Source organism: Apium graveolens, chromosome 2, assembly GCF_009905375.1.
Source record: "Apium graveolens cultivar Ventura chromosome 2, ASM990537v1, whole genome shotgun sequence".
NCBI lineage: Eukaryota > Viridiplantae > Streptophyta > Magnoliopsida > Apiales > Apiaceae > Apium > Apium graveolens.
The window spans coordinates 38238463-38256295 of NC_133648.1; the positions used below are offsets into that span (position 1 = coordinate 38238463).

At 31.6% G+C, this 17833-nt stretch overlaps 1 protein-coding gene and 1 non-coding gene across 2 annotated transcripts; one reads left to right on the forward strand and one right to left on the reverse strand.

The window, feature by feature from the left end:
- Window positions 1-1249: 1249 nt before the first annotated feature.
- On the forward strand, window positions 1250-10224 carry LOC141707305 (uncharacterized). Its single transcript, XM_074510392.1, has 11 exons — window positions 1250-1869; window positions 2115-2199; window positions 3233-3426; window positions 6927-7009; window positions 8857-8902; window positions 8990-9046; window positions 9161-9215; window positions 9297-9397; window positions 9492-9555; window positions 9659-9792; window positions 9927-10224. The coding sequence occupies exons 1-11, from the start codon at window positions 1789-1791 to the stop codon at window positions 10098-10100; spliced, it is 1074 nt and encodes a 357-aa protein (XP_074366493.1). The 5' UTR covers window positions 1250-1788; the 3' UTR covers window positions 10101-10224.
- Window positions 10225-10567: 343 nt separating this feature from the next.
- TRNAC-GCA (transfer RNA cysteine (anticodon GCA)) lies at window positions 10568-10639 on the reverse strand. The gene has a single exon. It is a non-coding gene; the product is annotated as a tRNA-Cys (tRNA).
- Window positions 10640-17833: the final 7194 nt, after the last annotated feature.

Genomic DNA, 17833 nt, shown 5'->3' on the forward strand with positions numbered 1-17833 from the left:
TTTTAGTGGGCCCAGTACATACGGCCTACACGGGATCAAAGGCTGGCTCGGAAAATCAGAACCAATTTTGAGAAACTTGAATGAAATCAAATAGGATGAATTTAGGGTCATTGACTCACCCGGTTCGAATTGGACGGGCCACCTTGCAGGATATCTCTCTATTAACTTTTGGGTTAATTATCAACTACATCACTTATTCCGTCTAAATATATCAATTGAGTCAAATGTATCAATTGAGTCAGTCATTTTATTTAAATGAGTCATTCATTTAAAATTTTGTATCAAAAAGATTATGCTATCGTTAGTCGAAATTCTTAAAAATATTATATATCGAGTTTCACACATTTTTTATAAATAATATTACATCTAATTGAAATATTATGAGTTCTAGTATTTTAAATAATATTTTTAGATTTTTTAAAATTTATCTACTATTTATTCTTATTTAAATCAAATAAAACAATTAAAAAATTTAAAATAAATAGTTGATAAAATTTTAAAAATCCAAAAATATTATCTAAAATAGTAGAACTCGGAACCTTTTATTTGGATGTAATATCATTCATAAAAAATGTGCGAAATTCAATATATAATACTTTTAAGAATTTCGACTAACGATAGAGTGATATATTTGATACAAATTTTCAAACGAGTGACTTAATTGAGTCCGTTTTGTAATTGCTGACTCACTTGATATATTTGGACGCAGTAACTGACCTATTTGATAATTAACCCTTAATATTTACGTTTCATTTGCTAGTTTTTACTGCATTAGTTTTTAAACATGAACAGTGTGCTCCTCCTTAATATTTTATATTATGCTCAATTTCTTTTTGTAAATTATTAAAAAAATTATATTAAATAATTGACCGCAAATCGAACCGCAATAACCGTAAATAATGTGATTAATCGCAACCGCAATTACAGTTATGAATAATTTTTTTCCAAAATCTTAATTTACAGTTTAATTTGACATTTTGCTCAAAATCGATTCAATCCGAACCGTGAACGCCCTCCCGAAAATGATAAAAGAATCAGATGCATGCTACTGAAGTTGGGAAGCATGGAGGAGTATGGTGGGGACGTGGGGTAGTATAGAAACTTATCCTTCCGGGCTTATCAATTGAAGTTTACTCCATTTAACAAAAAAGTAAATACAATGCGTGGTGATGCTGCTTCCCTTCAATGACACTGCTGACACTACTCTCAATCGCCCATACTTCTCATCTCAAGAAGTAACCATATCATTACGATGATGATTTGGATCTTTTCTAGTTTGGAAATTTTCATAATTTCAAACTGTATTTTAGTTCTTTATATCTCTATATGCACACACAGGAAGACTTCGCCGAAATGAAATTTATCATAAATTTGTCCACTTCAGCACTTTAATAAATTCTAATTATTTTCTTAATTTTTATTTTAATTCTTCACCGCTTTTCTTTGCAAAATTTTTATTCTTGAATAAAAGAAAAGTACCGCTCGTCCAGCAAAACAAACAGGGTCATAAATTACTCGGAGTCTCTGAATCATTTCCGATCATCATCGTCATCATCATCTCGTCGTCATTAATAACAAACACCAATTATCCACATCAATAATTTAAATACTAGTTCAAAATTATACAGCTTCCTCCTTGAGATCACGGATAGATACATAATCACACATATATATATATATATGTTCGCATATGTTCAATTGAGAGGCTACTAATCGTGAATTGGTGGTGAAGCTAAGGGTTAGGGCAAATTAAATGCACTTTCTCTTTAATCGATCATCGTCATCAGGATGCCACCGCACACATTAACGCCTCGTAGCTCCGCTTATCTCACCGCTCTTACTCAGGAGATCGAGAAAAAACTTCAACGAGTCTCTCTCTCTCTCTCTCTCCCCCCCTCCCTCCCTCCCTCCCTCTCTCTCTCTCTCTCTCTATTTCTCTCCCTCTCCGTCCCCCCTGTTATTCATGTATATGTGTGCGTGCGTATATATGTAATATTGATGTTGATATGGATTGAGCTTTCTTCTCTAGTTTATGTATGTATGTATGATTGTATACGTATGTGTAGACGTATACGATGATTGATTTTGATGAATTGAGTGTTGAACTGTGGCAGGGAATAGCATCGCCTACGCTGAGTCGCAATTTATTGCAAGAACTCTTTCAGGACATTGCTTTGGAAGTTGATGATCGTGCCAGAGGTTAATTCAATTCAATTATCTCCTTTCATTTCAATGTTTTTTTTATCATTGTTATCGTGACTGTTTGTTTTGAAGTTTATTTACAGTGTGTAACTGTATTAGTCAATAGTGTTATCTTAATTAGGTGAATTCGTTAATTACTGCCTACTGTTTGGATGTTTGGTAAACGGGTTTCTGTGTCTATATAAACAGTGTAAAAACTATATCAAGTATAAGGTGTTGATATAAGATAATCAATCGTTTCAAATAAGATGTCTTTGTTGGAAATATGTACATGGTTTTTAGTATCACAGTAATAATCTGCAAGCTAGATGTGTAAATATATGGTGATAGTTTGTAAATGTACTAGAAATGGTCACCACTAGTTTATTTACTGTTGTCCTTGTATGCTAGCAAATCAAATAATTAAATTCAATTGTTAATACAACACCACAATATTGTGCTCCTTAGTGTGTCCTTAGACACAATGTTGGATTTACATGCTTTGTGGGGATTCTGTTGTAATGTCTTCTGGTCTATAGTTACGGCTGCTTTATTGGTTATGTTTTTTTTTGAGTAGAAAATGTGCTTAGTACTGACCTGGAGCAGTCACATGTACAAAAATATTAGTTATGCAGATTTTATTATTCGTGTCATTTAATATTCCAGTATAAATGGCATCTGGTGCCTCAGTTCTCTGATTCTCCCAAATGCTTATCTTGAACTAGTGTGCCAGTTGGCAGGAAGTTAGCTGCATTGCGTTATGTGATTTCTTGATTTGGTTGTTTTATTAGAAAACTCTTTGGAAAATTTAGTTCTATAGAAAACCTAGAATGCTGTGTTCCATTTTGTAATAGAAAAACTATACTAATACTCAAACTGCATAGAGGTAGTTTTCTGGTTTTTAGATTATTGAGCTCAATAATTAGGTTATTTGGTGCTTCATTTGTTGTTAAGCTGATTTATTACATCATCTTAATGTTGTGAAGCAAGGTGGCATATAATTTTTGGATTGCCTTTCTCACTCATCTTGCTATATTGAAATTGTAAACAGATATAATTCTCAGCAGTGAAGAGCTAGCTTCCATAGAAGAAGAGAGGGATGAGGATCCATTATGCTTTTATGAAGTGCTTGCTGATCATTTTGTCTGGGTGCCCAAGAATGGAGAACCTATTCTTGATTTGATTGTAAAACTCTGGAGCCAAGCATTTGCTTCTCATATATTTTCCCTTCTCTTCCATAAATGGGTACGTCGAGCTGTGTATCTTTTCCTTATTGTCAAACATTTTCTTGGTAGTATGGCATTGTCAGTATATCATAGTGTCAAGTGTGTAAGAGCATAGAATTTGGATTTTAAGGACCAAACTTGGTATCTGAAGATAAAGCCAGTAGTAGTTATTTTGCAGCATGTCAGGTTCTTTTTTAGCATCAACACTGGTCTTTCTTTTGTGTTCAGTTACTTGAACATCGGTAGTAGTGAAGAATTAGTGAATTGCCTAAACTTGACAGTCTGATAGGTATTAGAAACTCACGGGAAAGCCTAAGAATGCTAAAAAGGCTTGAGCTACCCTAGATAATACGGAGACATAGTCAATTGGAAAATTATTAAATAAACAGTTCTGTCAAAACATTTTGAAAGTAAATTTTGTCAAGGGAAATGAATAGGCTTTCATGTTATCACATTATCCTTATTAAGCTAGTTAAGAACTTTGCATTTGAGATACTTTATTCTGCTAGACTTGAGATCTGTCCTTGTCTAATTGTGAACCATTTTTAAATATATACTTCTGCATCGATAAAAGTTTAAGTATATACTTTGGTGTCAATAAAAGTTTAAACATCTCAAGGTTTTGCATTAGAGGCAATTTGATTTCCTTTTCATAGTATTTTGATTATTCTCCCTATTTGGAATACTGGCATTCAGTTTTCATGCCTGTAACATTAAAAATGTTAAGAAGAGATGGTCATTAAACACATGAAGAATGTTTTGTAGAAGGTGGTTAGATTTTAACAACTTTGACACCTTTAACAGCATATGGAACTGGTTTGAAGAAAATCTTTCCGATATGTGAAGATGGTGATACGTTTTCTGGAAAATTTTATTAGGAAGTTTATTTCTCTGGAAGCTTAATGACAATTTAATAGCTACATTTTATTTATTTGTTAATTTAATTATTTTGAATAATCAATTCATTTTCACTTGTAAATCAAATTTGCAACTAAAAGAAAATGTATTTGCTAATTCCTAAGTTATTTGTAATTTGTAACTTAACTGAAAATGGAACTTCAAAATATTAGGAAATTTATATTTGAAAGTAATTTATGAGTTGCATGTATGAAAAGAGATTCTTATGCGGAAAATAATGTGGAAACAATGATTAATGAGATAAAACACTAAATAGATAAATTTGGGTGGATTGAAGGATTTCCCAACTGAAGGGAGAATAATGATGGATCGCAACCATAACCAGAGGCACAATTCAATGTTTCAATTCCAGTAATCAAGTCTAATTTAATCCAGAGACACAATTCAATGTTTCGATTCCAATAATCAAGTCTAATTTAATTTGATGTGGGATTACATCATCATAACAGATAATAGAATAGCTAATGAAAAATACTTAACAGATCAAGGCCCGTAAACAATTGGGCTTATTATATATACTATATATTGTATCCGACGCCTATTCCTAGGCCACCAGAAATGGGAATGCGTTCCTGACTGCCTTGCGTATAGAAGGCTAGGCGTCTCTATAAATATCTCTGAAACAAAAGTCTTTGTGAAAGTATATTCTTCTAATCAGTTTGATATTTTCTTTCCAGCTTATCTCTACTTCTATTAATCTTGGTATTAACAAATATGGTCTGTCAATTAAATTTATACATTTTTCTTAAATTACTGAATCCTTACAAGCTCACAGATACCTTTTTCATGCTCTGCTTTATCTCAAAGAATATCTTCTGGGCTGTTGTACTGTTTTGGGTGTTCTATTTTCTTGTTAATTTTCTTGTATGATTAGTAATGAAAAATTCTCAATTTCTATCTTTGCTTTTGTATTTATACTTTACAATTCACATAAATTTCTTCACACACACATGTATATATATATATATGTCTACCTTTTAATTACATAATAAGTTGCTTCTAAAAATAATGGTATATACTATTTATGTAAAATTAGCATATTTAATCTCATATAATGATTTAGTTGTGTGTATGTTAGTAATATATCCTTCAAGTGACATGTAAACTAGTCAAAATTTATGTTATTCATTTGAGGTGGACCTATTGAGTCACGAGGGTGACTATGGTGTGCCTTTTTTTAAATATATGTATGTAGATATATAGTAAAAAATGTTAATTACAAAAATTTAATTATCAACCATGTCTTCTGAAAAATTCAACTGCATTTTGCTCCTCGTCAACAAATTATTTGGGTCCTAATCGAATGCATTGTGCATCTAATGGATGGCCTAGGCGAGCGCGTCCAGTCATCCAGGTCACCTGCTTATGAATTTAGAACAAAGCTATTTACTCATGTAAATGGCATCTTTACAAGTCGTAGTGTCGTACACAAATTTTTGTTATTCACATACTTCAATCAGACACCTTTACGATTGTGATATTTGCCTTATTCACACATTCGTTCTTGTAATTTTTTTTCCCAATTATTGCAGTTCTCTTTCCTATTTGTGGCATCAAATTTCTAGTAAATCCTCAATTTTACGTTGGAAACAAGTCAAATTTGTAAATCAAATAACATGTATGGGAAATAAAACTCATATTATTGTTTCTGTTGAGAATCAATTAGTAATAATCGTTTTTTTGCAATATAGATGGTTACATATGCAATTTGAAGCCAGACCACGAAACTGAGCTGCTATTGCAATTTTAGATCTTCAGTCATTATAATTAATATTGACGTAGATGGAAAGTTGGCGCACAATGGAACAATGGAAGTGTTACGTATGGATGAATAGGATCCAGTGGAACATTTTTGGACTTTAGTAGGTTGTATCAGACTTGTTTATATATTTTGATCAACACATACTTATTGTCCAAGTATTAGGTGTCTGTACAACTATCATACCCCTTGCACGTTTATGTGGATAATGTTGTGTCCATGAATTGGTTCGGTGCAACTTAACTTCCTTATTCTGTTCAAAGTACTCCGAGACACAGTAAACTATGCATGATTGTATATATATTACCGGTCATGTCTGGCTTAATAAGTGGTTTTTCATTGTGTTATCAATTTTTTCTTGTAAACTTTGTAGCATCTTTTATGACAATGTGTGTGTGAACTTGATATTATAGTGTCTTGCTTCTCACTTTTACCAATTATAAGTAAATTGTATCATTCATAATCCTATTACACTCTGAATATTATCATACAAGCTAAACGAATATGATGTATAAAGAGATGTGATGGGAAATTTGATCATGATTGTGATGTAACAAACACATTATACATCTGCATCCTGGACTTAGAAGCACACAATTATTGTAATTGTGAACCTCATCCCTATTAGGGATGCTGGAATCAGAAGTAAAAGCTATAGACAAGTATCCAGATTCTGGGGTGTGGGGTGTTTGAACCGTGGCTCTAAATATGTATTTATTTTGTCTGTCGATTATACTACTAAATGGAAGTAGAGGTTTTAACTGGTTTTTCTGTTAACAGCAGATAATTATTTTCTTCATCCTTAGAGTATAGACCAGTAACGATACTTGTTATTATTGCAGTTATTTGAAGTTCAAATTGATAATGCCGACATCCTCCTTCGTTACTCATCAGCTCTTGTTCAAGGTGCCACAAATGTTTTCTGGTAAGGACATGTGTACTGCATACAGTTGAGTACTAATGAAGTTGGCCTATATGGAATCATGGGATGGTGCTTTGCATATCCCCCCTAACTCTTTCTCTCTCTTCCCTAGATACTTTCGTGTCGTGTATTTTCGTGTTTCGTGTACTTGAAGGTCAAATACAAAATCAACATGTTTAGGGTTCATGCACTTTCATGTTCGTGTACTTTCATTTCGTGTCGTGTTTTTCGTGTAAAATCGAATATTAATATTAATTAATCAAATAAATAAATAAATAAAAATATAAGATTTTTCGGTAAATTTTTTATGAAATATATTAAAAATATATATTTAGATCACATTTATAAATATATTATAAAACTAAGTAATTATTTTAAAAATGAATATGCATATATCTATTATAAATATTAATATTTAATTATAATATCTATTTATGTAGTATACTTCGTGTCGTGTCGTGTACTCGAAGGGAAAACACAAAACCGACACTAAATCTCGGTCATGTACTTTCGTGTTCGTGTATTTTCGTGTTATGTACTAAAATGGAAAACACAAACACTAAATTTTCGTGTCGTGTAAGTCGTGTCATGTCGTGTCCGAAATTACCGGGTCTACGGTCTTCCCCCTCCCCATGTGTTTGTCTGTGTGTTTCTACTCGACCATGTGATGTGGGACAGACATTTCCCATTATCATGTTTTCTTCTATTTATTCCATTTCCTTCTTTATAGAATGGTTGTTTTGTACCATCTGCAAGTATACATTAAGGGGAGGATAGTAAGGGTATTAATCCATAACATTTTCACAGGTGAGAGTTTCCTTGCCACTAGGCTAACTTTAACCTCCAATTTTCTGTTTGATAATTCTGAACTTACTAGAATAGTTAAATTTCCTTTCTCGTGTCCACATACTTTTTGTTTTCCCTTTCTGTAAGTTTTTTTTATCTTTGTATACTAGAGGATCCATAAATACTAGATATGTCTTCTCAGTTAGATGTTATTTCTGGTCATAAGAGAAATCAGGTTAAGACACTGTTAGAGAGTGGTTGTGCATGAAGAGGAATGGAAAGCTCATGAAGTCCAATAGTCCAGCAAATCAGGGTGCATTGACATTCTCTAAATAGAGAGCGCAAGTGGGTTATAGAGGACAAATTAAAAGCATCAATATAATCGGAGATTTTATGGGGTTGCAGATTCGTCATGCAATTCGGTTGTGTTCCCCACAGTTCTAGTTATAATATTATTAGGATATAGTAGATTGCTGAAAAACCTGAATCATGTTCGTTGTAATCTTAATTATTTGTTGTACCTTTATCCTTTCACTAAAGCTATGTTCACATCTTTTTGCTAAATTACATGTCTGTTCTTTATATCTAAGGGGTGTACAGATTTGTTCTTTAGAGCAACTCCAACAGGTTAGTTATTTGGGATCTTAAACTAAAATTTAAGGAATCTTTTATAAAATAGAGCTCCAACATCATGCTAGTGATTCCTTGAAAAGTTATCATCCTTCATCCATGCCTTATTTATAAGGAACCACTAGTGATTCCTTATCTTGCTTTTAATAATAAAAAATTCATTTCTCTCTTCTCCATTTCAAATACATAACTAGAGTTTAAATATAATAATAAAATATTACTAGGATACACTTTTAAGGAATGTGGTCGGAGTTGAACTACAATAAAATATCCTAAAACACTAGGATCCATTTTTATAATAATATTTTTGAGGAACATGCTAAGACTCTATTGGAGTTGCTCTTAGTGGCTATTGCTACATGAGGAATTTTAACTTTTGTTCCAGCATTTTTATGTAATGAAATAACTTCTGAATTATGTAATTTAATTCGCAGGATTGATGTCCAGACAAACAAAAGACACTTCCATAGTCTCTTTCGGGTTAGATTTCATTCTGATTAAGAAGTTTTCGATTGAGACCTTTGAAATTTGATTCTATTTTACAAGTGATATTTTGGTTCATTTCAGTATCTTCTCGAGGAAGTCGCTTTGGTTCCTGAACGTCTAAAGAAAATTCCATTACAGGTCAGGAATATTGAACATCTCTGCAGACACCAAATGTAAATGATCTCACAGTCAAGTCATTCAAAGATTTTTTTGTAAAAGTCTTAACATTATTGTTTTCTTCATCTATTTTAGGCGCAACGTGATCTCTTTCTTCTCCTGTCAAGGTTCATTTTTCTTTACAACTTAGGTACGCATGTCACTACTTACAATTTAGTAGTCTACCTCACAATGTGACGTCTTTTATATTTTTAAAATTTTCTTTTTGCAGTTGACAAGATTGAAAGCTTTTTAAAGAAATTTCCTGAATTCCCAAACGCTTTCTTGATTGGTGGTCCTGCAGATGTTTTTGTGATTGAGCTAACTGATCAAGTAAGTTAAGAGTGAGTTACATCTCTAGTGGTGAATATCTTAAAACTATCTGGCAGGGCTACTCTTGTAATTTATTTCTGACCCCTTTTTACAGCTCTTAAAATTGAAAGTGGAACCGGTCCTGCTACACTACTTGTCCCACATCAAAGCTCTCCAAGGTACAATGTGAACTTGTTTTGGGAGTTGATTGTAATTTGCCAGTAATTTGCGTAGGTGACTAAAAAGTTGATTGTTTATATTGTCTTTTGTCGTTTTCTGCAGGAATGGAATTGCGAATGGCTACTAGTACTCGACTGAAGACTTGCTTGTATAGCTTCACTTCTCCAGGTGGTCCAATGTATCCAACAAGAGCTGTTCGTCATGCAGCATGGGTTGCACTAGACTTGTTATTTCCTGTAAGTACTATTTTTCAGACCCTTGCTTAATACACAAACTCAAAGTCCAGTCGTAAGAGTTCTTGGTACGTGGAGATTGAGCATCACTGTATTTATATGTACATTGTAAGTAACAGTTTTATGTGTTGGTTCAGGTTGGGCAATATCCGCGGCATGTTATCAGTCTCTTCTTTCGCTTGTTATATCCGTGGTACTGGCCGTCATCCTGCTGGAACTTTATTATATCGTGCATACAGGCGGTGTTTTATTCTGTGTTAAGGTTGCTCTTTTCTAGTTGGGATAGGTTGACCAAAACAAGGCAGGCATAAACATGTAAACAGTTGAAGTAGTCTGCTTGAATACACAATGAAATGTTATCTGGCTGTGATTCTGAAATGTAACTCAAAACGTTTGTACTTTTATATACATATGTATGACTTTTTTTTTTGCTAATTATACGTATGTATGACTTGTTTAACCCGAAAGTAAAAAGTTGTGCTGAAGAAAACTATAGCTGACAACTTTTGAATTTTTCTTAGCAGCAACAGTAGTGTTCTAGTTAAGAGTCTCAAGACTCCATTTACAAAAATATGGTGTCCTTATTTTCTGCGTTTGTTAGGGCTTGGTATGATTTCTTGATTTAGTAACGTAATGTTTTTTCCAGATTTAAATATTTTTTCCGGTTTCATGAAGAAAAAAACAAGTTAAATTTTTTTGAGGAAGTAACCATTTTTCAAATTTAGAACACGGCGCGTGTACAGTTCTTAATTTTGTTTAGTTGAATGACACCCAAAAAAGGGCCCAACCGGGTTCGAACCGGTGACCTCTTGATCTGCAGTCAAATGCTCTACCACTGAGCTATGGACCCAAGTTATGGTACTTAGAGATTAAGAAATTAAAAAATTCAACCATTTAAGTTTAACAACAGATATCCCTGTAAACGAAATGATATTCCGTTTGGTAAATTTTAAAATAGGTAACTTATAACTTAAATTGAAAAAGTGACTTATGAGTGACAAACTGATAAATACTTATAAGTAATATAAGTGTTTGGATAATTATACTTATAAGTCAGATTTTTTTTACTTAAATGAACTTAAATAAATAATTTTTAAATATAATTATTTTTATTCGTAAATTTTAGATTTGATTAACATTTGAAAATATATATTTTAAAGCTAAAGTTAATTAAAAAATGAAAAATCAAAATAAGTTGAGAAAAAGTACGTCGTTATTAATATTCAACTAATCAGCTTATAAGTTATAAATTTTACTTATAAGTTGAATCAACAAACACTCGTCGATAAATACTTAATAAGCCTCTTATAAGGATGATCAAACAGGCCCAATATCACGTTTCCTTCGCCAATTCTTATTAATATAAGCTTGCAGCCCAAAAGTTAATTTTTTTGGTGTTCTTGAGTCTCTCCTGAAGTTAGAGCGGACAACTTGGTATACGACACGTGAACACGATACGAAAAATACGGATATGAATTTTAATTTTTGGTACACGAAATACGAATGTACACGAACACGAAATTACACAATAGATTTAGTGTCGGATATGAGTTTCAATTTAGGTACACGAAAGTACACGAAATTACATTAGATAAATATATTTATAAATTAATATATATAACACATGCATATATTTATGTATATAATATAAATATAATATAAATGTTTACAAGTTTTTATAGAATACTATGTAAAAATATATTATATATATACACTCTCCATATTTCATTAAATCATATATTAAAATAGATTTTTTATATATTATATGTATATATATATTATAATAATTTTTTATTTAATATACACGAAAAGTATACGGAAAGTACACGATACGATTCGAATCGGATATGGGTTTCATATATGGGTACACGAAATCATTTCGGGTCGGATATGTGTTTCATGTTTATGTACACGAAACACGAAAGTACACGACACGGCCTGATTGCCCGCTCTACCTGAAGTGTGTGTTTATCTCTCCTTTTTTTTATATTTTGTTATATTTTTGTTTAGTTATGGTGGGGTTTATTTGACGTTTGATATGTTGAAAATGATTTTATTGATATTTTTGATGATTGGGAAAACTTGCATTGAATCAGAGGTAGTTGTGATTATTGCAAAAACTCATTTTTCACAACCAAAGATTCTTCATCGTTCGAGGGTTTACAGTTGTTGCATGCCTATAACTAGTATTTGACATGTAGATAGTTGTAGATAGTTGGGGTGTTTTCGACATATCTATAACTAGTGGGTGTTCGGCATGTAGATAGCTTGAGTGGCGCTTCTCCAAATCTCAGTTTATGCGGTTGGTGTTTCTAAAAACTGCGCTGCGAGTTACCTACGATTAAAAAAATAAAAATAAAATAAACACGGGGATAACAATGATTTTTATGTGATATGGTCAATTGTGATGATGTTTTTAGGGATGTCGGTATAGTTTGAAATGTCTTCGATTTCGTTTTTAGTTTAAAAAATTTTAAATTCTGTGTGTTAAACGATCAAGAAACAAATTATCTAATTATTTTTAGTATATTATTTGTTTACAAAACATGGTTGTATCGGGAGTAGGGGGTTTGTCTCGGCATTCGGGGATTTGTCTGAGATGTATTATGTTCAAATTAATGAAAACTGTTTTTTTGCCAAAAAAAAAATTTATAGCCTATGTGATGCACGATTTTTTTAAAATTTATTTTTTATAAAATAATATTTATTTTTATTTTTAATGTGTGTGTGTATATACATATATTTTTATTTATGATATTTATGATATTTTTGTAATTTTATTTTTATTTTTAATATTTAATTGTAATATTGTTGCAACAAATATGCAGATATTGAGAAATATACATATTTAAAGTTAAATTGCAACTATATATAGTAGAATATCTAATTATATTATACCTAATTTATACCATTAATGTTTAATATTTTTGTATTTGAATAGTAGTAGAATAATATAATTTATTTATATTTATAATTGGTTAAATATGTAATCATCTTCTATTTAGGATTGCATCAGGATATTGTATCGTAATTGGTGCTTGTTAGAACAATATACTCATTTTCTATTTATGATTGTATTATGAATATAATGTTAATCATTTCTTTTTAATATATCAAATTAATGGTTGAAATTATTTAAACGATATAAAACCAAAATTTTGGATAAAAGTCCCTTACGATTATTATATATAAAGGATATAATTAGCTTATATCTCGTACTATAATGTTATGCAAAGTTTTCGTTAATATTTGTATATTTTATCTATCTTATTTATAATTTAATGAAAATATAATAATTATTAATTATATAATTTTTATTTGAATGTGTATAATTTGAAGGAAAAATCAAATAGTACATTAGAGAGGCTTGAGTTGTTAAGTTTTATTTGAAAATTTATAAATAAGAATCTAGTGTTTGTTGTTTGTGTGGTTTGAACCAAAAAACTTAGTTGTATATTTAAAAATAATAAAATAAATATTTGTTATTTGAGGAATTTGAACCCTAGGAGTAGGGGTAATGTATTCATATTATAATAATATTTGTTGGTGAGATTCGACCTGAGAACTTATTCATATCTTTATAAATAATAATATGAGAACTTATTTACATCCTTATAAATAATAATATAAATATTTGTTGTTGAAATGATTCGAATTTGAGAGCTTGGGTACTGGGTAGTGCCTTATTTTAATATTTAGATCTGAACGGTCTTAAACCTTTGATTAAAAAATTTGACGACCATGTGAGAGGATAATCAAAATGGAGGTTGAAACAGATTATAACCCATTACGGTTGTTATATTTTAATATATATATATATTATTAAAATTGTTTCAATATTTTAAATAAAAACAATCGTTGATAAATTATACAATTATATTTCTTTCTCCGTTTATATTATCTATTAAAATATCATTTGATTAATTTTATACTATTTGTGTATGTTAATATACAGTTTTTTTTATAATCTTATGATTTAAAATAAAATTCTTCATATGTAACATTATTATTGACAAATACGTGATTCCTAACAAATATTTTGCCTTATTGATATTATAGATAAAATTGAGTATCAGTATGCTATTATCTGAATTACTGGATTTAATTACTTATTACTATTATTTTTTTAACAAAAATTGATATTTATTTTTGGCATGATATGTGATTAGCTATACGATAACTCAATCGTATTTACTAGTTAATATATACTTTTTAGATGAATATCTAACATACGTGATACGTACATGTATTTAAGTGTACTTTCTTTTTTAATTTATTTGGGAGACTCTGGATCGTTATACTAATTTTATTCATAATATAACATTATGAAAGATCATTATTTCAACAAGACCGTAAATGAAAATTTTCAAAATTATAAATAACAGTCGATCACTTTCATCTTCCACAACATGGTATTTGTTTCAAAAAAATTGGCTAAAATAAGATTTGGTCGCTGGTTTGAAAATACTTCCATCAGATAACCTTAACCTGATGCACCTCTAGTAAACATCTTTTCATAATTCATATATTGATCGTAGGTTAACAGAATTTTGTGTGCAAACCTAACAAAGTCAAGTAATGTTGTAAAGGCTCATTCAAACAAACATGCGAAAAAAGAAGTTGACACAAATTTGCTTAATTTGGGAAAAAATCTGCTTGTTTTTATACTTGTCCTTTCTAGTTTTTCCAGCACACATTTATCCCGCAGTACATATCATCAAATATTATATTGATAAATATATTAAAGATAAATATTGAAACATAAACAACCCGTCATATAATGACCAGGATTAATCTCAAAGCAGTTAAATATATACGTATTATTGTTAATGTATCATCTGTTATTGAACAAAAAATGGAAATATAATGATAATATGTGATTATTCAATAAATGAAAGAAACATATTAATAATCTGTAATAAATTCAAAAAAAAACTATGTCGTCGTACTACAGCATTTGATGATCAAAATTACCACAAGAAATCACAAAATACTTATGATATAGCTCCACTGTAAATGAGAATACAAGTGTTATTGGGGAAAATATGTGCAAAAAGAGGGTAAAAGTTTTGCCAAGTGAATAGGACGATTACCAACTAATTTATGAATTTATAATATCTTACACAATAATAGAGTACCCAAATTTAAGATGTAATTGCAATATACAGAATAAACCACTACAAGAAATTTACAATCAGACAACACTTGACAGACAATGGTTAAAAAAAAAACCGTCGTCCTAAAAAATCATATAACGGTGAATTGAATTTGCAAAAAAAACAGTTGTTTGAGCTCCAGAACAGACAACGGATATCCATCTTTTTTAAACTGTTGTACAAGTTGTATCCTCTCATCGAGTCAGGCAACGGTTTTTTAAATATAGTGTTGTTGTAGATCTTTAACACAACGATTACAAACCGTTGTTACTATGTTAACGTATAGGGTTAGAAGACAACGGTTTTAACATTACATTGTGTAATTCAGACAACGGTTTTTTAGAAAGGTTGTCCTCTAAACCATCAAACAACGGAATGAAAACAGTTGTTTGAGGAATTTCAATGGGTACCACGTATTGAGGTGGCAGCACGTGATAGGTGGTAAATCATTCACAAGGATTGTTGAGGTGGCGAAATGAGAGCCCTTCATTGAAATGAGATTTGATATCGGCCGTTAGATCGAAAAATAGCTAATATTCTTATACAACGGTTTTATGTTAAAACAAAAGTGTTGTCTTAGTTAGTCTCTGTTAGGAATGTATGTGCATTAGTTTGATGATATGTTTAACAAAATACTTAAGTAGAAATTTAGTGTCTGTAGCCTCAACGGATAAGACCACTTTGGCTATCCGTTGATGGTGTAGCTTTACTTAGAAATAAGTCTAGTGTTGTAGCATATTTCAGTCTCTGTATTTGAAATGTAATTCTTGGAAGTTGAGAGAAACTATGAGTCATGTTGACTACTAGATGATATGCAGATAGGAAGGCCAATTGTAAATACTTCATGCCTTGTAATTTTGTATAAGTGAAGTGGTATCAACAGATGACTTAAAGACCTTCAACGGATGAGAAGCTAAGCTTCAACGGATGTCTCTAAAGCTTCAACGGATAAAGTCATCAACGGATAACATCCTTCAACGGATGAGTGCATCAACGGATGAAAGCTTCAACGGATAACATCCTTCAACGGATGAGTGCATCAACGGATGAAAGCTTCAACAGATGTTCTGATGATTAGCCGTTGATAAGAGGTAGTTGTACCTACAGACAGAGGCACATGGGTTGATAGAGACAACTGAGATGTGGTAGCCGAATTTCAGGAACAACAGAAAAAGCAGCCGTTCTTCTCTAGTACAAAGATGCAATAGTCAACAAAGTACTGGAGTGAACAGGAAAAGAAGCAAGTGAAGATCTTATTTTATTACTGTATTTTATATTGTTCTTCACTTGTACACTTGGTAATATATAAACCAAGTAGAAGCTAGTAATTAGAAGAGAGATTTTCCAGAGCTGTTTAGAAAAATATTGAGAGAAAATTCATCTAGTTTGTACTAGGATGCAGCTGTGATCAACATTGTTTAATCACAGATTTTCTAAAATACCATCTCTGGTGGAACAACAAATCCACCAGAAAAGTTTTTAAGGTCTGTTGTGTTCTTTACATTTGTGCTTGAATATATATCTGTCTGTATTAGCTTAAAGCAATTCACACACTTGTTCTTCTTGAACACACAACTTTCATAAACTGCTCAAAACTTGAAAAAGTTTTGAGATTTACATTCAACCCCCCTTCTGTAAATCTCATTGTTAGTCCACTAGGAATAACAATTGGTATCAGAGCAGGCTCTTGACAAACAAAGAGTTTAAAGATCTTGGAATCTAACAAAGATGAGTAAGAAGGATATTGGAGTAAAGATCCCAGTTCTTGACAAAGACAGTTATCACCATTGGAAGGTGAAAATGCACCTTCATCTACTCTCCCAAGATAAAGGTTATGTAAACTGCATTGAGAATGGTCCTCACATTCCCCACAAAGTAGCAACAGTTGCTACAGCCACAGTTGCTGTTGGTCAATCCATTCCAAAACCTAGAGCAGAATGGACAATGGAAGACACAGAAGAAGTCCACAAGGATAAGAAGGCTATGAACATTTTGTTTAATGGTCTTAACATGGATATGTTTGATAATGTGATAAATTGCACAACTGCCAAAGAGGTTTGGGACACAGTTCAACTACTGTGTGAAGGTACAGAACAAGTGAAAGAAACAAAATGCAGTTTCTCATTCAACAGTATGAATACTTTCATTTTGAAGAAAATGAATCTTTAAATGAAACATTCAATAGGTTCCAAAAGCTGTTGAATGGACTGAAGCTGTATGGAAGAGTGTACCAGGTGAAGGATTCAAATCTTAAATTTTTAAGATCCTTGCCAAAGGAATGGAAACCCATGACTGTCTCCTTAAGAAACTCTCAAGATTATAAGGACTTCACTCTTGAAAGATTGTATGGAATCTTGAAGACTTATGAACTAGAGCTGGAACAGGATGAGGTATTGGAGAAGGGGAGAAAGAAAGGAAGTTCAGTTGCATTGGTAGCTGAAGATGAGAGGAAATGCAGACAAGAAACTGCGAGATCTACATCAAACTCCAAAGATGGTATAAGAAATCAGGAATCAAGCAAGGGGAAAGAGCAAGTTGCTGAAAATGAAGACAACTCCAGCCAAGATGACTCAGATGGAATTGATGAGCATCTTGCATTTCTGTCCAGAAGATTTGCAAAGATGAAATTCAAGAAAAACACTAGAGCCACTAAACCTCACAAAAACACTGTGGACAAATCCAAGTTCAAGTGTTTCAATTGTGGTATAAGTGGACACTTTGCAGGTGAGTGCAGAAAGCCAACTTCTGAAAAGAAGAAATTTGAACAAGTAGATTACAAAAAGAAATATTTTGATCTACTCAAGCAAAAGGAGAGGGCTTTCATTACTCAAGAAAGGGACTGGGCAGCTAATGGAGATGAAGAGGATGAAGATGTGGAGTATGTCAAC